Source organism: Carassius gibelio, chromosome A3 (assembly GCF_023724105.1).
Source record: "Carassius gibelio isolate Cgi1373 ecotype wild population from Czech Republic chromosome A3, carGib1.2-hapl.c, whole genome shotgun sequence".
Taxonomy (NCBI): Eukaryota; Metazoa; Chordata; class Actinopteri; order Cypriniformes; family Cyprinidae; genus Carassius; species Carassius gibelio.
The window spans coordinates 28,666,622-28,687,914 of NC_068373.1; the positions used below are offsets into that span (position 1 = coordinate 28,666,622).

General features: G+C 35.9%; 1 protein-coding gene across 2 annotated transcripts in view; it reads left to right on the forward strand.

Annotated features, from left to right (window-relative positions):
- The window catches only part of LOC127941710 (protein shisa-6-like), an 80,205-nt gene that overhangs the window by 13,977 nt on the left and 44,935 nt on the right, over positions 1-21,293 (forward strand). For both annotated transcript variants that reach the window (XM_052537068.1, XM_052537077.1), the window contains exons 3-5: positions 52-206; positions 10,304-10,396; positions 12,453-12,521. In XM_052537068.1, the coding sequence (XP_052393028.1) occupies positions 52-206; positions 10,304-10,396; positions 12,453-12,521 (317 nt within the window). The remainder of the gene's footprint in view (positions 1-51; positions 207-10,303; positions 10,397-12,452; positions 12,522-21,293) is intronic.

Here is a 21,293-nt window from a genome sequence, read left to right on the forward strand (position 1 = left end):
TCTTTTTGAGAGCAGTTCAATTATCATTGACATTTTGTTTTTTTCCTGCAGAGCACTGGCGGACATTTTGAGACAGCAGGGACCCGTTCCCATACCACAGTACGAGCATGAAAACATTGCCACTATCGACACCTCACCCAAAGAGAACACACCTATACGAACATCCAAGAACCACTACACACCAGTGCACAACAAGAACAACCACGGTAGGTGGCGGCACTTCTGTGTTCTCAATGGAAATGCCATGTTTTACAAACTAACTCAAATGTACCATGTTATTACTGTGGTATTTATTTATTTATTTGTTGGGAGGTCACCGTTAGAATAACAATTTCCATGTTACCATGTAAATGGAACATGAATGTGGTTCTAAAAGGATTCTTTTTTCTTTTTTTCTTTTCTTTTTTTTTATGAATATGGAACTCTTTTTGGAAAGTTCCAAAAATGTAAAATAAATTACCGTGGCAATGGTTTATTCTCAATAAGAGATTATTAATATGTCTACAAATTAAAAAGAGTATACCTGTTCCTCATACAGTAGAGGAGGGTTTCACAAATGCAAATGGGGGTTGAGAGTTGATGAATGGCAAATATGAGTAAGATATGAAATGTTAAATTAAATAGGCCTGCAATTGAAATTGTGATATGGCTTCATGTTTTTAAATTGCAAAAGGCTATGATTTGGCCTGGTGTGCTGCATGTTCACATCCGAAATAATTTGGTTTGAAGTCTTATTTGGATCTGGTAAAGAACCTTAAAAGACAACCAAAGCAGGGATGGCCAACTACAGTCCTGCAGAGTTTTGGTCCAACCCTGATTAAACACACCTGAACAAGCTAATCAAGGTCTAAGTGTTATAAGAAAGCCACAGGCGGTGAGTTTTTATCAAGGTTGAAGCACTTTTGGCCACCCCTGCTCTAAAGGTTTGAGTCCTGAATGATGCAGTGAGTGAGTAAATTTACAGCATTTACCTCAGACAACCATTACCATTCAGTGCTGAATAACTGTGCTGACGTGCCTAACCCTAACCCCAGCATTAGATCATGGGTTTCATTCCCAGAGATTGCATGATCTGATAAACTGCATACCTTCAATGCAGTATGCTTTGGATAAATGCATCTACCAAACGTATAAATGCAAATATAAAGTTGTCTATTGCGCCTTTTACACTGCACATTGGTCCCGGAAAATTGCTGGATTGCCTTCTGTGTGAACTCAACAAGCTTTGTTTGAACGAAACCAGAACCAATGGCATAAAGGGTTTGTCGAAGTGATGACACATCTCATCGTGCAACTCTTTTACTGGGTGTTTTGAAGGTAGATCAACATTCGCGATGAAAAAATATGTGCAAACTGTAATGAAGCAGAGATCAGTTAACTCATCATTGTCCGCACTGAAGCTGAGATTATTCGCCATTTTTTTAATGAAAGGTAACGTGCCTAGCATTTTCGACTCATACATTACACGTCACATCTTGATGTCACATGTCATTACTGGAACTTTACGGGTTGTGTGTGAACACATGCACAGATTACTGGCACTGTGAATGAACCAAAATCTAATGATCCAGGAACAATTGCCGGGACACATACATACCTGTATTATCTAGAATCTCAATGTGAAAGAGGCTTAAGTGTGTGGATGTGTGCATATACTCAGGAGTTTATTTGCGCCGATATGTTTGAGCAATTCTTGATTGAGTTGTTTCATATTTAAAAGTCAAACACGCTCCTCTGATGCGCCGGCAAAACACACTTTCACTGACTCCAGTTCAGAGTTAGCATTAATGCAGATGTACTGTCTTTTATGTTTTTGAGCTAATCAGTGGGTTGGCTTGTTGTACACCAATATTCAAAATGCTTGTGAATAAACTAAATCCAACTGTATTTGAATGAGGTCAGCTGCTGGGATTAGCGCTGAATGTTAGTGTTTGTCTGAGTGAGTTTAAAGTTTATTCACTCGCTGAAGCATTCATGACTCAAACATTGAGAGCGGAATTTATAAAGTCTGTCCTGTAGTTTAATTAAAGCTTGGGAAAAGACAGCAATGAATTACTGATAAACAAACCGTTTGATGGCTTTAATGTCAGATGCTAACTGAATCTGGGTCATTTCCACTATGTAGTATATTTTCATGTCCCAGTCATATATTTTTAACTTATACTAAATAAAATAATGTACTGAATAGAAACCATATTAGTTAAATTCATGCAATCACAATATGAAAAGAAAATATATTTAATTGTGTATATATATATATATATATATATATATATATATATATATATATATATATATATATATATATATATATATATATATATATATATATATATAATATAAAAATAATTTGTAATTAAAAAATTTGTTTAATAAATAATAATACTAAATTGTAATAATAAATAGTTAACAATTTTATTTTTTTATGTATTTAATAATAATAATAGTAATAATAATAATAACAATTATTTTTTTGCAGTTTAAGTAAAGACTGTCTGAGAAAAACATGCTGTCCCGATTATAGTATCTGTGTTCAGATGAGATGTTGTCAGGCTTAATGACAGTCTCATTATTTTATCCTAATTTTTGTAACTTATGAAATAAGAAATCTCTCATCTCAGAAAAACAAACTATCTTGTCCTGTCAGACATACTATGTTTTTTGCACAAACTCTTCAATTGCACATGCAAAAGTGTCATCGCACGCTGTATATCATTTCACTAAAGTGCAAAAGAAACTTGTGAGCATGCAGCTTGTGATATAAAAGTAAAGTACCAATAAATCATAAAACTGGTATTTTGTGTGCTAGCTGGAAAGGTTTTCACTGAGGAGCCAAGCCGGTGACATGGCCGCTCAGCGGTAGTACAGCAGCTGTGGCAATGGGACATGATGTCTCCATTCCCTCCTTCAGGGAGCAAGGTTTACAATATGTAACCGAGACGTTCCCTTTCAGTCTGTCATTCTTGACGTCACGTCAGTGACTGACAAATTGGGAATCCCTACCAAAGCGCTATGGATGCTGCCCCTTCCAGTGTCCTGTGCAAACATCCTGTGCTCCTCTAGGTATAACCCAAGGCTCGCTACAAGAAAACACTTAAACTAAGTGAGATTAAATAATACTGGGAAAACGTACACGTTCCACTTCAAACAGGAACATTGCAGAAGCCCCATCCTTCCCAAAGGAGGTTTCAGAAACACTTACACATATAGACACCTGTTTAGGTGCATATGGAAGATTTAGAGGTGCTTTCAACCCACTTGGGAAATAGCAGAAAGTCTGTCACGGTCACTGAGGCTATACCGTTGAGGTGAGAACACAGTGGGAGACCAGTTCAACACAAAGGCTAAAGAACCTAGTGAACAGGCCCACAGCTCTACAAATGTCTGTCGGTGAGGTGCCATGAGCCAACACACAGGAGGATGCAACACTTTTAGTCGAGTGAGCTCGCAACCTAACCACACATCAATAAAAAAATAACAGTAAATTCTGTGATATCATTAACTGGAAATGACTTATAGACAACTGTGACTCCCGGTGTTGTGTTTGTAGACATGAAGGGGTAAACGCGGTCAGTGTTTTTGTTGATGTTTTACATTTTTGTGTCAAATGTTCACATTCACGCAGTGGCTTTTGGCCCAGAGCCATCCTATTAGACGACTTTAGACATTTCTTTGACATCCATAAACAGCGTGGAGTAAATGTGTCATATGTGTTCGAATGTTACGATTGGCCTAGAGTAGACGTGTTCTGAACTCGTGCCTGCTTATACTGATAATCTGTGTTCAAACAGAGCAGATTACTGGTAATTTACTGTTAATGTTATTACTTCTCAAACCAGTAAATTGGCAGAACAAATTGAATGGTATTTTTTAAAAAGTCCTGTTCACACATGATCACTTAATGGTTTAATTTACCAGTAAAGACTGTCTGTGTGAAAGGGGTCAAATCGTCATTCTGCACATGCTAAACTCATACTGTATAGCTAAATATGTTACAATTTAAAATAAATGAACATTGTTCTTAAGGGGGCACCTTATGTCATCTTATCCTTCCTTAACATGTGTGTGTGTGTGTGTGTGTGTGTGTGTGTGTGTGTGTGTGTGTGTGTGACTGCATCAGAGGAATGCTGCTGTGTTTGATCTTCTCATCTCCTGAGAGTTGGTGACAAAGTGCTCCTGTGATCCATAAAACGTCTGTTTTGATTGATTAAATGCCTTTAAATAGGGCACATAGTTTATAAAAAGCTTTCAAACTGAAAGAAATTTGAATGTTTGCTCGTCTGATTAATTGGCTGAAAGAAATTCAATCTCTTTTGACTCTCTTATTGATTTCCTGTGCAGAGATTGTCTTTCATTTCTCTGGAAGTCCATCCCTGTGTTTGGTTAACCTCCGTGACCTCTTTTTCTTCAATGGCTCTCCTCTGTCCATTAGGGTTTGGGTTAGTCCTGTTATAATTTATGTATATAATCGATACATTCATTTTAATCAGAAGAGCTCTTTAAGAAGAGCTAAATGTATGAATATAACACTGACATTCATTTAAATGTTAAAACCATGTTTACATATTTATAAACAAACCAAAATATGTTTTTCAAGTCATTATGCAATTATAATGCATGTGTTTATATTGGTCAACTAGGAGAAAGTGTTGTTATTGGTGCCAAGGTATATAAATTGAATTAGGCTTTTGCATTCATAGTCCCTTTATGACCCCTAGCTGAGTTTAAATAGCTTTTTAATGGTGGAAGGACATGCTGTATTAGATTTCCTTTCTCCTTCTGATCATCACATGATACGGTCTAAGACCTCATATTCACTGATTTATAGCATATAATTATTTCTGTTGTGAGCACATTACTGTATATGCCTATTTAAAATAGTGTTTTGGGACCGACTTGATTCCAGGAATCACTGAATCAAATTGAATTTATGCTTGCAGTTACTGTACAAATGTTAAAGTAGCTGATTGGATTGTTATAATAACACTGAGTTTTTCACGTTTCACATGGGAAATATTGTGTTTTTCTTTCTGGGTTTCATGTTCTGTTGATTTCATTACTTAAAAATGAGAAATCAGTTTGCAGAGGTTAGCACCTGCTATTTACTTTTACAAATAAAGGTAGACCCTTTACAGATTCGATTGATGTATTGCTCTTATCTGTACGATCAAAACTGAAAGTGTAATTTAAGTTCTTTTCTGGGTTATCAGGAGAAGATGCCTCATAATGCGACTCCAGAGGGTTAACGATCATTATTTTTAGGGGTGCTCCGATCATGATCGGCCGATCGTTAATGCGCATCTCGTCAGTAAAGCCGGTTTTCTAATCAGCGGTTAATTCCATCAGGTGCGTGATTTCACATAGAGCAGCTGTTACTACACAGAGCCGTTGTTAACTGAGAAGATGGGCCAATAAACGCTGAAAATTAACGTGATTTGCGCATCTTCTCTATTAACAATGGCTCTGTGTAGTAACAGCTGCTCTATGTGAAATCACGCAGCTGATGGAATTAACCGCTGATTAGAAAACCGGCTTTACTGAGGAGATACGCATAACGATCGGCCGATCGTGATCGGAGCACCTCTAATTATTTTGTGTATTTGGTGTAACAAAATATGTTGACATGCTTTAATGTAAAAAAATACAATTAAATAAATAACATTATTTATCGAATACTGTACATTATTGTAGGTATATGCCCCTCCTCTCAAACGCGTAATTTTCTACAAAACCCCTCCTTCCGACAAGTGGAGTCTGCTCTGATTGGCGAACTGACCCAGTGCATTGTGATTGGCCAAACACCGCAAACACTTGCCGGAAATGTAACACCCCTTTCCATAATCGCAAGCTTCATCTTTCAAAAAAATGTAAAGACAGCTAATAATGTCTTTAGTTTTACCATCAGTTCAAGCTCGAGTGTAACAGACACATTGATGAAGCTCATATGTGTTTGTAGAACACAAGCCAGGACGGTTAAGACAACTGACTCCACTGTGTGACCTTCTGTCTCACACACACACACACACACACAATGCATAAAACCCCACATCTGAACAATCAATAGCAAATACTGAAACTAATAACAAAACATACTTACAGAAGCTGATTCAGAAGCATTAGATTATCGTAGCAAAGTCAGAATGACCTCTTCTCCTAGGTTCACGAAACAGTCGTCCATAAAATGCTGTTCTGTTGAAAGTAATCGTAGATGCCTAAATGCATCTACTTTCTGAAGTCTAAATAAAGTGCTTTTGCTTTCTCCTAGATACACACACATCTCCCTGACATGACTGCTTCAACACTAAGTGTGTTACTGAAACCACGCCTTCTTTCTTTGCGTGAACATTTGGGTGGCATTACTTAAGAATATCTCTTTGGATTTAATACTTTAGTCTTTGCAACTTCACATATCTTCTTTGTGCACCAAGATCTTACAACACTCCAAAGAGAGGAGAAAATGTTTTGTTACGTTAGAGGTACAGTAACAAAAAAGCCTGTTTAATTCTGTCATAGAATGGAAAATGGTCGTCAAATACTTAAATGAGGATGTTTTTGTACTGGCTTTATTAATGGAAACAAGATTAGAATATGAGATGGTAAAATTGTTGGATATGGCCTCTTTAAACTTGCTTCAGGCTCTTTAACCTCTAATCCAGGACATGAAGATTTGATGCGCATCACGAGCTAAAATGAAGCAGATCTCTCAGATTAAACATTAGCATGCATGTTCGCTCAGTTTTACTCAGTTTGATTAGACAATATGGTTTAACAAGGTCTTGTTTTAATAAAAGACTGTTATTAAATATTAACTTTCATCACGCAGCAATGTACCAAAATCACAGTGATGGACAGATCAGCCACTGTGAGGAAAATATAAAGAGAGAGACAGAGTAATGAAGATGGCAAATGGTCCCATCTGCTATTCTCATTACGAGTTTCTTAATGCAATCTGATCTCTGGTTTGACTGTCTCCGGATCATCTTGACACCCGTGCGTTTAATTTCATGTAGAAAGGGACACTTGGGTATTGATTGTCCACACTGCCCTGTGATTCATTATGTCTGATTGAAATATCTTGCATGAATAAATCTGCAGTCAAGATCTGAGATATCAATATGAGCCATCAATGTATTTGTATCCATTTTTTGTTCTGCTATGGATATTTTGGAGATAAAAACATGGATAGTATTAATGAAACAGCAAAGATGCTAATGTTTCATGACGCATATGGTGGCTACCATATAAAAAGCACTGCATGGTCTTTCGTCTGCCATAAATAACATAAAATGGGAATATAGGACTCAAAATCAGAGACCGCCTGAAATTAGGGCATTTTTGACAACATTAGAGACTGAATCTCTCTCTCTCTCTCTCTCTCTCTCTCTTGTTTGCTGTTAGTGTTGACCGTTTTCAGTTCTACCTCAAAACTTCACCAAGAAATATTTCAACACAATTTCACAGGATGCAATTGATTTATGGAGCAATAACATGTCTGTGCATCTCTCTTTGTGTGTGTGTGTGTGTGTGTGTGTGTGTGTGTGTGTCTTTAGGTTTTCCTTTGAATTGAGTAAAAGGCATGAAGAGTGACTTTCCACTTATGAAAAGCATTTTTCACTAGCTTTGAGAAGTTTGATTCATGTTATTGAATCAGTTCGTTCAAATGGTTTATTTATTCAACCTCACTTAATCCTGGAAAATGGCATAGTGTCATAACGTTAGCCTGTAAAGTTTGACGTATGAAATGATAGTCAGAAATGTATATATTTAGTTATTTATTCTTTTATTTATTCAGAAACTAAAATGCTTTTTGAAAGCGATGAGTTTTCAGATTTCGCTTGAAAATTCTCAGGGATTCAGTATTATGGATAGGGGTGGGAAGATCATTCCACCAGCCAGGAATGGTGAAGGAGAATGTTCTGGAAAGTGATTTTGAGCCTCTCTGTTATGGTACCACGAGGTGTCGCTCACAAGCAGATCTCAGACTTCTGGAGGTGATGTAAATTCATTATAGTGAGTGGGAATAAGGGGGTGCTAAGCCTGTGGCTGTTCTATATGCAAGCATCAATTACTTGAACTTGATGCGAGCCGCAACCGGTATCCAGTGCAAGTAGATAAAGAGAGGTGTAACATTGGCTCTTTTGGGTTCATTGAAGACCAGTTGTGCCGCTGATTTCTGAATCATTTTTAGAGGTTTGATTGTACTTGATGGAAGTCCAGCCAGAAGAGCATTGCAGTAATCCAGCCAAGAAATGACAAGGGCCTGGACAAGAAGTTGTGCAGCCTGCTCTGTTAGAAAGGGCCTGATCTTTCTGATGTTGTGCAATGCAAACCTGCAAGATCGAGCAGTCTTTTCAATATGGTTTTTGAAGGTCAGCTGGTCATCAAAGGTTACACCAAGATTTCTCACCGAAGTTGATGGGGTAATTGTAGAAGAGACTAGCTGGATGGAGAAATCATATTGTAGAGTTGGAGTGGCAGTGAAGACAAGAAGCTCAGTCCTTGCCAGGTTGAGCTGTAAGTGATATTCTTTCATCCAAGCTGAGATGTCCGCCAGGCAGCCTGAAATCTGTGCAGCTACCATTGGATCATCTGGTTAAAATGAAAGATAGAGCTGTGTGTCATCAGCATAGAAGTGATAGCCATGTGCCTGTATGATGGGACCCAGTGGTGTTGTGTGTGTGTATAGAGAAGAGGAGGGGTCCAAGAACTGATCCCTGAGGAACCCCAGTGACAAGTAGATGTGCTTTGGATACATCCCTTCCCCAAGCCATCCTGAAAGTCCTATCAGTAATATAGGATTCAAAACAGTGAAGTGGAATCCCTGTGATGCCCAGTGATGAGAGGGCAAACACAAGGATCTGATGATTGACAGTGTCAAAAGCAGCAGATAGATCCAGCATAATAAGAACTGATGATTTGGAATCAGCTTTTGCAATCCGCAGGACAGTAGTGCAGTCTCCGTTTAATGGCCACTCCTGAAACATGGCTGGTTAGCGTCCAGTTTGTTGTTCTGCAAAAGAAACCGTGATATCTGGTTGAAAACAACTCTTTAGAGGGTTTTTGCTGTGAATGGAAGGAGAGAGGTCTACAGGTCTGTAGCTATCTGTAAGAGAAGTGTTTAATGTAGGTTAAGTTCACATATAAGGAGAACCGGGTTAAACTGTCTGTTCATTCAAATACATCTATCAGACTGGCAGCTGTCTTTAGCAGTGCTTTTAACGACTTCCTCCATATTTCACAGCATTCGTCACAATCATCTGTGAGTGACATCACAATGGATTGTAGTAGATTGTGTGCAGGAGGTTTTTCACCAAAGTTTTGATCATGTTGATCCTTTTGGGACCTCAGAGATTTGCATATCAAACTTGATACAGTAGTTTTATAGGTTTAAACACTTCAGCTTTAGATGACAGTGACACATAAACCTCTCAACCCTCCCGTCCCATGACCTTGAGGTCAGCAGCTCTGGTCCTGTCCAATTAGATGGCTAAAGATTCACCTGCCAGAGGAAGACGGTGAAGGTTTTCCAGTGTCCTCAGCAAGGCTTGAATATGAGATGAGAGCGTTGGTGTGTATGTTGAGAGTGTTGTAGTGACCTCTAAAACCTCTGCCCCATTAAAACTTAACGCAGCACCCTATCTTGACCTCCATCTCTGAGTGCCTTCTATGGCATGCTGGCTGAGATTACTTCTCAATAACCGCATGAAATCAAGGCCGTGATGTGATAGATGTGGGGTATAAAGGGTAATTAAGGCAAGATATTACAGGCAAAACCAGTGGTTTTTATGCACTGCTCAATTTTGAGATTTTGCTTCTGTAACTTGTAACTTTTCAAAACTAGAGGAAAGAAAATGTTACTTGTAGTGTAATCTATTTCACTTCAGCAGCACTTACATAGATCAAACCTATCTATATTTTGAAGGTTTGTACAGAGGTGTTTGTTAATATATCATTCGCCTGGTTTATACTTCACATCCTTTTATTGTGTTTTCTGCTGACTCGTAAAATATATTGCAAGTGTTATACAGTGAAACAGGACATCTGACAGGAAATGAAATGAAAAAGTAATACACCAAACAGTTCAGTTCCAAAGCATTCGAACATTTCCCCCATTCACCTGATTTATATTATGTTTCATTCCTAAAAACATGTTGAAAATAGATTTATTGTTAAATAGTTGATGTTTTCTGATTTCTGGAGTGATAAAAAGAGATTCAAAATCTCTGAACAATCTGTCAACTCTAATATGTCAACAAAGTGATAATGTTTTCATTAATAACACTTGCTGTGTCTGTTTTTGCAGGGCATTATGGAAAAGAAAACTTCCGCAGTGGTCAAGACATTCATAACTTTATTTCCTCTGGCTTTGTGACGCTCGGCAGGAGCCATCTGAAAGGTAATCACACAACAACAAAAACACTGAGAATAATCAGACATGTTTCTTGAGACTGAGTAATGATGGTGGAAATTCAACTTTGCCTTCAAAGAAATAATATACATGTTAAATATATTTTCAATAGAAGAGTTATGTAGCTTTAATTTATATCTGTATATATATATTTTTCAATATTTCTTATTTTTATTTAAGGTTGGGTTTTAGGGTTTGGTGTATTTTGATTTTTTTTAAACAAAGGTTTCAGAAAATGTACTAGAAATTATTATTATTAAAGAAATATAAATTTTAAAATGTAGATGTAATTTAAGGTGATTTATTATTATATTAAATTATCTTTTATTTTTATCTTTAATTTTAATTTGATTTTAGATTTTAAAACATTTTATTCGTTTTCTTACAGTTCTATATAGCTGTCATTTGTTTATGTATTATTATTAAATTATTTGAACAAAATACTTTGTTCATTTGTATTTTTTAGGTTTTGAGGTGAATTTTTTTTGTTTGTTTGTTTGTTTTTACTAAAGTCACAAAAAGTTACTGAAATTAAAACAAATTGTAGTTGTAGTGTAGTTTTAATTGATGTTACACTGTTTGATAACATAAGTAACATTTTCCATGCTCAATACTTTTTGAAACTGTTTATATTAATGTCTTCACTTTTCAATACTCACCTCCAGAATAAAAGCCCTGTATGTCTTTTATTAATGTTTAATCTGCCGAGCACATGTCCTAGAGGGAGATTGAGCTGTTGACAGTGCAATAATAATGTTTCCTAAAGCTAATTAACAGACTGAGGAAGCTCGTCTGAAAGAAAGCAGCTGCCAAGTGTCTCCGCTCCTCATTGTCTCTCCTGTGTGAATCGCCAAAGCTCACATAATGCGGCATAATCAGCGCACCACGGGCTGATTGTTAACACTGCAACAACATAATCCACCCGCTTCCACATTCATAAGCAATAACATTTAGATGAATGACCTCATCACAATATCGTGACATCACACGTTATTTTTTTGATGAGAAATAACCACTTTGGTTTGCTCGGCTAGTAAAGGATATCAGTTTGTTGAATCATCTGTCCATTGAGCTAATTGCGTGACTCTGCTGCCAGATTTGTGGATATAGTTAATATCGTTAATATCCCCACGTGTCGCGCTTTCTCAAGGTGAAAAAGTTTAATAAGTTGCTTAAGTATTTTTTGCTCTGAAGCCCTGTGGTTCATGCACTTTGGTCTTAATCTTCACCCTGTTTAATTCCACCTGATTGAATTTCCTTACAGATGTCTCCAGAGGCGACTCAATCTGCTCCTCAAACTCTCCGCTGATTTTAGCTGAAAGCCTGTTAAAGTCAACGTGAAATCAAAAACTGAGCCGCTTTACTTTCTCAATGCATCATTCTGGTCTTGTTGTGAATGATTTTTTTGAAGTTTGCCTTTCAAATGATTCATTTAAATGTTAATAAGCTTCGCTTCTGAAACAACTTTACTTTTGAGCTTATCGTTTAATAAATGTGAACCAGTCGCCAAATATCTATTTAGACTATGTTTATTTTGCATTACAGCAGTAAATAGGATTAAATGGGTTTTTTTTTTTTTTTTACATATTTGAATACTAATTTAATATTCACATTTTTGGCATTTTTAATGAGTTTTTGTATATGTTTTTTACATATACAGTTTAGGTTTTTATTAATATTTTTAATCAGTTTTTATTTTTATATTTTCTGTTTTCATTATAATTTTAGTAAACTTTTTAGTAATTTGTTGTGTTTCTTATCTCTTTTTTAATTTATTATTTAAATATGTCTATACATTTTGTAATGCATTTTTTATTTTTTGGTTAATCTTAGTAAATAGTAGTATTAAGTTCAACTTTTTTTTAGTTAAACAATATTTTGATTTGATTAAAAAAAAAAAAAAAAAAAAAACTTAAGCACTACTTTTGATGCTTAACAGATGCTTAAATGGTTGATAATGAATATAAAGGACTGTTTGGTGTGTGAGGTGTGTTCGTCAGCTGTATGCGAGAGCTGTGTTAATGTGTGTGTTTGTGTCTTGCAGCGCAGCACTCTGTAGATGATCTCGGGCAGCTGTCATGGCAGGCTGATCTGGACGTTCCTCTGTCCTACAGTATGTATCGTGCTTCAGACACCACACACACGCTCCTCCTGCTCACACGTGACCTTCATGCTGTGTAGATGATCTAGGATCTGTAGGAACTGATGCTTATCAAACAACTGTGTGATGAATGCAAAGGAAAGGAAAAACTTGCAGCAAAAATGTCCCAAAATTCTGTTCATTTGATAAGAACTAATTTATTCAAACTGATTTACTGTAGCACATCTTTATGAATACTTGAACCACAATTTAATCAGATTTAAAGGATAATATATGTGCACACTATCATTCAAAATTTTTATTGTTTATGTTTTTGAAAGAAGTCTCTTGTGCCAATCTTTGATCTGTTTGATCAAAAATAAAGTAAAGACAGTAATATTGTGAAATATTATTACTAAGATATTGTAACATTTTAATTGATATATTTTAATATATAGTAAAATAGTTTACTCTTGTGATGCAAAGCTGAGTTTTGTCTATTTGATACAGAGATCTTTTGTAACATTATATATGTCTTTACTGACACTTTAGACAAATTGAGTGCATATTTGCTGAAAAAAAATAATTTCTTAAAAAAAATAATAATAATAAATAACAATAACTTGTGAATTATTAGTACAATTTATATGCATTTCTGTCTAGTGTTCAGACCATTCATATTTTTTGTGTGTTTTTAGTTACTTACCATATTGCATTTTTAGTTTGTTTCTGTTTATTTATACCTATTATATTTCATATTTTAATTTAATTTGATTAGATTTGTGCTTGGTTTTGGGACATTTTTAAGCATTTTGCTGGTTACAAGGTGTTCAGTTTTGCAGTGTCCCGTCTTGAAGACATGCTGAGGTGTCTCAAGTTGAATGTTGGGTTGTGTTTATTGTGCATGTATTTGAGTCTGATTTTGACATTAACAGATGTGACAGATGTTTGGAGGATAAATGGCGTTTTCTTGTGTGGAAAGCAGTGGCTCTGCTTTAATGTTACCATGGTGAGCCTTTTAACCACTGTACCATTTAATTCAACAATAGCATCTGACTCTGAACCAGGAGAAATGTCTCTTTGTTCAAACCCTGGGATTTTCCTTTGACCTGCGTTAATTAGAGCTTTAATTATACAGCAAACATTCATGCTCACAGTTAATGACTGCAGTAAACCCGCACGTATTACGTGTTTGTGCTACAAACTTGTGCTGTTGCTTTTCTAAGTGATCGGACTTTCTTCCTGATGCCAGTGATCCATGCAGAACATCTCCACACTGACAAACACCACTGACATTTACATCAGAAAGAGATTTTACACAGTGTTCTCATTTATTTTCTGCATGTGTGTGTGTGTGTGTTGTTTTAGTGTTGTCGAGATAATACTATAACTATTACAATTTTTCATATTTTGAATACATTTCTATTTTTTATTTTAAAGTTTTATTAATTTTCTTGTGTATTTCTGACATTTTTATTATTTGTTTAATGTCTAAATCATTTTGCTTTAATTTAAATTTTAGTTAGTTTTACTTATTTTTCTGTGTGTTTCTGTCATTTTTATTCGTTTTTTTTATATGTCTATTTTTTATTTATTTTTACTTTTTTAAAGTTTTCAAATTTTGTTTATGCTTTAGTAATTTTTTAAACATGTATCTGTATAGTTTTCATTGAGATTTTTAGTTTGTTTTAATAATTTTGTTGTAATGTTTAATAACTTTGTTGTTTTTATATTATTTAAAGAGCCAGTAAGATGAAAATTCTAAGCTTCCTATCACTGTTTATAAGTCCTGTACAACAGGTTTAAATCCATCCAAGGTTAAAAAACATTGTCATTTTGTCAAAATATCATTTTAAAATTACCTCGATTCTCAGAGATCCCCAAACGGTTCGCGCGAAGCTGTTCAAAAGATTCAGTTTCCTTAAACCCCACCTTTCGGTAGCATACTGTGTTCTGATTGGTCAACTAACATAGTCAGGTTTGATTGGTTGTTCCGCACACACCTCCACGGTAAACAATGCGTTAGCATCTTTTTGGGGTGAATTATGTCTTATTCCTCTCATCGCGAAGCAAACAGTAAAATAAAAAACTTGAACAGTCTCGCTGCTTTTTCTTCTGTGTGTGCGTATTCAAGCTGTGTTCAGCGCGGGGGCATGGTCACATTAGATATAATGAAGGGAGACGTGAAAAACAGACATCGCGTTGTTTTCATATGGATTACTTTATCACAGAATATCTGTTTTCGGCAGCACTTGTTTAGTTTTAAAGTAGACATGTCAAGCTTTCTATAGATATCTCTCTCATGTCTCTTCGTTGAGTATTCACGGAGTTACACTTCATTTTAATGACGTGTTTGTAAATGAAGATCAGCGCAGAGAAAGGCTGCAGACAGCACACATACTGATAAGACACTTGGGAGAAAACAGACACATAACTTCATAATCATAGTTCGCGTTGTGATTCGGAGATGCTTGTTGGTCTAAATAAAGTTGGTAATGAATCCTCTTTTATGGCCAAACGCTTTGAAAATCCCGCCTTGTACTCACCGAGATTAGAAAAGCAGTCATCACTGAAATGTTGTGAACACAACAAAAGGGATTTGTTGTACTGCTCTAGTATTGTGGTAAAAATGAATTTTAGCCATTGGTTCTTCTGATCTTCATTCTTTGGCAGTGAAAATAAAACAAACTTGCCTTTACAATTAAAAACACACTGTCTCCTCAACATGATGCTATCACACCAAACAGAGCGTCTGTGTGTGTGGGGGTGGGGCAGGTCAGAGTTCGTTTCTCTCAAGACGGTAGGCGGAGATTATTATGCAAAGTGTTCCTAGAGACGTACATAGAGATGGGCAAAAGATTTGAAATCTATAACGACTCGTTTCAGCGATTCAGAGTCGACTCCTTACTTTAGAAGCCAATAACTTTATAAATCGTGTACTTTTTGATTTAATTACTTTGCACATTGTTTACACTGATGGACAGCTACATCATACACTGTAATACAGGTCATTTTTGATTTCCCATCTGTGTGGCTCTTTAAACTTTTAGATGTTCTGTTTTTGTTTTAATTTGAGTTAGTTTTAGTATTTTTGTGGTATGTTTTTGACATTATATTTTGTTTGTTATACATGTTTATAAAGTTATCATTAATATTTTGAATCAGTATTTATTTTTATTTTATTGTTTAATATTAGGATTTTTTAATTGCAATTCTTTTTTGTCATTTTTGTTATTATACATTTTTTATTTCACTTTTATTTTAGTATAAAATTATTCTTAATTGATTTATTTCAGTTAAAATTTTATAACATAATACAGCATTTTATTTCAAGTGTAAAGTGTTTTTATGCATGTAATTTTAGTTATCTTTAAAAACCCTGGCAAACACATTTGAATGTGTTGCAGGTCAAGTCAGTCCCATTGGTCCAGTCTGAGCTGATGGACTGTTCTACAGCTGTTGTCTTGTATTTGAACATCTCCAGTAGATGCGTTTCGGTCGTCTGTAAGTGACCCCACAAACCAGAAGGTATATCTTTGGCAGTATTTGAGCTCAGATGTGTTTTGACTCCAGACAGACTGGTGTTTCAGAGATCAGTGCCGAGCAGCGGTCAGATCCAAACAGCTGCCCGTCACCATGAGCATTAGACAATTACTGCAGTCTGACTGACAGCTGTGGAAAGTCAAATAACCTTGTCTAAGTGCGTAACGCTGCTCACATCATCTTCTTCATCTGTAGTGACAATCTCCACATCAAACACTTCTTGAACGCCCTTAAACTCTTCACCCAGAAACAATGTCTAGCATTTCCCACAGCGCTCTTTAATTTCATTGCTGTTTAAGAGAAACAACCTAAACGCTGACGTCTTTTACAGTGTTTTAAAATCTTAACCCTGAACACTTTCATGAATCCCTGAACGTTCAACAATTCTGATGTCCTACAGGTTCATATATTTAGTACCTGAATGACTCCTTTCTTTTAATGGCTGAAAGTCACACTAGTTACCAAACACTCAAGACACTTAGCACATCTAAATACAAACATGAACAGTATACAAGGGTTAAGGAGTAAAATATAATATCAGAGAGCTGGCGCTCCTGTTGTCGATTCAATTCAGTTCCAATTTTGATTTGATTCAATGTAATTTCATTTGGGTTTATATCAGGCACAGTACATTTTAATCTGTCTACACAGCTTTTATTAATATTTTTTTTTTCTGTTTCATTTAAATTTTTTATGTAAAATATATTTTGACTTTTTTATTATTAATATTTTATATTTTATATATTTTACACCTGAATGACTCTTTTTAATGGCTTAAATTCACACTAGTAGTTACCAAGCACACAAGACACTTAGCACATCTAAACACTTAGAACACACGCGCACACACACAGACAGACAGACAGACAGACGACAGACAGACAGACAGACAACAGACAACAGACAGACAGACGACAGACAGACAGACAGACAGACAGACGACAGACAGACAGACAGACAGACAGATAGATAGATAGATAGATAGATAGATAGATAGACAGACGATAGACAGACGATAGACAGACAGACAGACAGACAGACAGACAGACAGACAGACAGACAGACAATAGACAGACAGACAGACAGATAGATAGATAGATAGATAGATAGACAGACGATAGACAGACAGACAGACAGACAATAGACAGACAGATGATAGACAGACGCTAGACAGATAGACAGACAGACGATAGACAGACAGACGCTAGACAGACAGACAGACAGACGATAGACAGATAGACAGATAGATAGACAGACAGACGCTAGACAGACAGACGCTAAACAGACAGACATACAGACGATAGACAGATAGACAGATAGATAGACAGACAGACGCTAGACAGACAGACAGACAGATAGATAGACAGACAGACAGACGATAGACAGATAGACAGATAGTTAGACAGACAGACGATAGACAGACAGACAGATAGATAGATAGATAGATAGATAGACAGACAGACAGACGCCAGACAGACAGACAGACAGACAGACAGACAGATAGATAGATAGATAGATATATAGATAGATAGATAGATAGATAGATAGATAGATAGATAGATAGACAGATAGATAGATAGATAGATAGATAGATAGATAGATAGATAGATAGACAGACAGACGATAGACAGATAGACAGACAGACAGACAGACGATAGATAGATAGATAGATAGATAGATAGATAGATAGATAGATAGATAGATAGATAGATAGATAGATAGTGTTAGCAACACTGGTTGAGATGAGTTCATGAAAGTTTTTCAAGATCTTGAGATTTAAGAAATCATACCGGTTCATCAAAATGAGTATCACTTAAACTTGAGAAATCCATAAGCCCTAATATTGATAGATCAGAGTTTTAGCAGTGGATGCTGTATGGAGTCCTTGACCAGAGAGACACCTCCACCTGTCCGTCTCCTCATCGTCATGGTGATTCACGACCTGGGCGGGGCAGACAGCGGGCCGCTGGAGATTTATTTGACAGTGTTGCTGGGGAGACGTCAGGCGGTAATGAGCTGGGCCAATCCGAGCCATCCGTCTAAACGACATGGCGGAGAGATCAAGAAGCTGTCTGTCAGGCTGGCTGTCTGGTGATCACATCTGCAGAGCTCGTGTGGTCTTTCTGACGGCTGTGGTGTCATGCCACACTGAAGTCATTCTAATGGGAAATATGTCTCCGGCGTCCAGAGTCATCTGAGTGATCGATTAGGTTTATTGATTAGCTTGGATGTTTTTAAACTACTCAAAATGAAGTCAAGCTTCTCCCTTTTTGAGTGCAGAATAAACACTAGATATCAGCTCCGTACTTCAATTTGATAAGTGATTGATTGGGAACGCTCTCCATAGACATCTAAACATTAGACTCTTCTACTGTGTTTTTTTCAAGAGTGTTTGATGTTGTCTGTTTGCTAACAATGCAGTTCTCTAATGAGCACAGAAATAACACTCACAAATAACAAATATTGGGGAAACCAGTATATTTGAGTATGATCATGAATATTTATTTATTGCAACATATGAATATTTTAATAAGCCACTTAATAGCTTATTGCATTATTTATATATTTTTTTAAATCATACAATTATTTATGGCAAGAGACAAAATCTCATTCATTTATTTAGTTAGTGTGTTATTGTTGCAGTGTTTTGTTCATTATTATTTTTGATGATTGTAGAAGCCTGTCTGGAATATAATGCTAAATATCCATTCTCTCTTTTTATTCCTAATTTGATTTGGATGTTATTAATTTAATTACATATTATATTAATTATATTATTATTTATAGATTAATTTCTGTATTTTATGTAATTTCATTTCTCTATTTTAAATATTGTTTTCGAAAGTATCTTCTACTAACCAAGGCTGCACTTATTTGATAAAAAATGTAAACAGTAATATTGTGAAATGGTGTTACAATTTAAAATAGCTGTTTCACATAACATTCATGATTATCATCAATGTTGAAAACAGTCATGCAGATTCATATTTTTGTGAAATCCATTATTTTTTTTAGGATTATTTAATGAATAAAAAGTTCAAAAGAACAGCATCTATTTGAAATGGAAATCTTTTGTTACATTATCAATGTCTTTACTGTCACTTTTGATCAATTTAATTCATCCTCACTGAATAAAAGTATAAATGCTAATGACCCCAACATTTTGAATGCTAGTGTGTATTTTCACATACACACTATTTAATCCATTTCATCCATCCATGTTGCATATGGATGGAAAAGAAAAATACTTCACAAATAGTGATAAATATTGAGAAATATTGTCCTAGAAAACAGCAGACTGCACTAAAACTGAAACAAACTGTGAGCTTTCTGTTGACATTCATGCAAGAGTGGTTTCTCATATCCAGCTCATTTGTGAAACAGTTACATGCTGAATAATAAACATCAGAGTTATTCACAGTGAATGCATCTTTAAATTTGACTTCAGAATAAGAATTGACTTTTTCAACCCTGTGCCAAACGGGGTCTTAAAGGGATAGTGCACCCAAAAATGAACACTCCTTCATCATTTACTCACCCTCATGTTGTTCCAAATCAAAATTTACCAGAAAAAAACTTTTCTAGTGGCACAAAAAGTTTGCACTGTGAAAATTATCTAGAAATTATTTTTTACGTTCAACGTTTTTAATATTCAGCATTGACCATGTATTATTGGCACACATTGATGCACGTGCTGAAAGGCAGCCAGGCTCTATTTTTCTCTGTTAACTGTTGGAAGGGTTTGCTTTGATAGTATGAGGTCAGGAGGCCCTGATTGAAATGGTGCTCTGGAAACTTAAGGAAGCTCCTGATAGAAGATTACCTGTTTAATGACCAAAGAGAGAGTACAATGTGAAATTACGTCCAAAGGACAGCAGCTTCCTTTGCCCTGTGTCCTCATTACTGCACTGGTGTACTGGGAGTGGTGCAGGAAGCAGATAAAGCACCCCCTGCAGGACCCAGTTGAAATGCAGATGGGTTCTTGTGGTGTTCAATTGACTTTTAACAGTATATTTGATATATGTGTGTGTTTTCTTTCCCTACATACTTACTGAAGTCATATACCATGTTTCTAAAACTACCTTATATAATCTTATGATGTCATCTAATGTTGTTTGTGTGATGTCATAGTGAAGTAAATATTTATTGGCTGAATTAGTTTTTCTTAGAGGAGCCCAAAATTTAATATTTGCTTAAAATGTCAGTTCATACAAGATGTAGATGAGTTTGTTTCTTCATCAGAACAGATTTAGAGAGAAATGTATCATTTCATCACTTGCTCCACAATTAACCCTCTGCAGTGAATGGGTGCCGTCAGAATGAGAGTCCAAACAGCTGAGAAAAACATCACAATAATCCACAAGTAACCCACACCACTCCAGTCCATCAGTTAATGTCTTAAGAAGTGAAAAGCTGCGTGTTTGTAAGAAATAAATCCATCAAGATGTTTTTAATTTCAAACCATCTAATCTGAATCAGGAGAGCAATATGCAAAGATCAAACACCATTTACAAGTAAAAACAGTCTTAAACAGTTCTAAACAAATATGTTAGTGGTTTTTGATGTGAGAGACAACAGGAGATGGACTTTTTCCACTGGAAGAAGCATTATTATGGATTATGGACTATTTTAGAAAGCAATGGTTTCAATTTCAAATGTCTTGATGATGGATTTGTTCTTAGCAAACACACAGCTTTTCACTTCTCAAGACATTAACTGATGGACATGAGTGGTGTGGATATCTTGTGGATTATTGTGATGTTTTTATCAGCTGTTTGGACTCTCATTCTGACGGCACCCATTCACTGCAGAGCATCCATTGCTGAGAAAGTGATGTAATGCTACACTTCTCCAAATCTGTTCCCTTCATGGATTGGTGAGCTATTCCTATAATGTTTTGAATATATTTGGTTAAATTACTGCTTGCAATCCCTGTGAACAAACCTAAAGCTCCTTTAGAATAATTCATCTAAACTTTGCACTGTGGATATCTGTAGTGGAGGTTGTATTAGTGGAGTCTGACGGACTCTTCAATGCATTATTCAGCAGTGAGACGGCTATTTACTCAGTGAAAGCACAGTGTTATATCAGACTGTGTTTGTATGCATGCGTGTGTGTGTGTGTATCAGCGCACCTCGGCCACTGATAGCATCTTGCATTATGGGCCGAAAGGAGAAGAAGCATTAACTAATGCAAGCATGCCATCTGAATTCAGAACCGTCATCCTGAGTGCAGCAGCCTTACACCACTGAATACTGATGC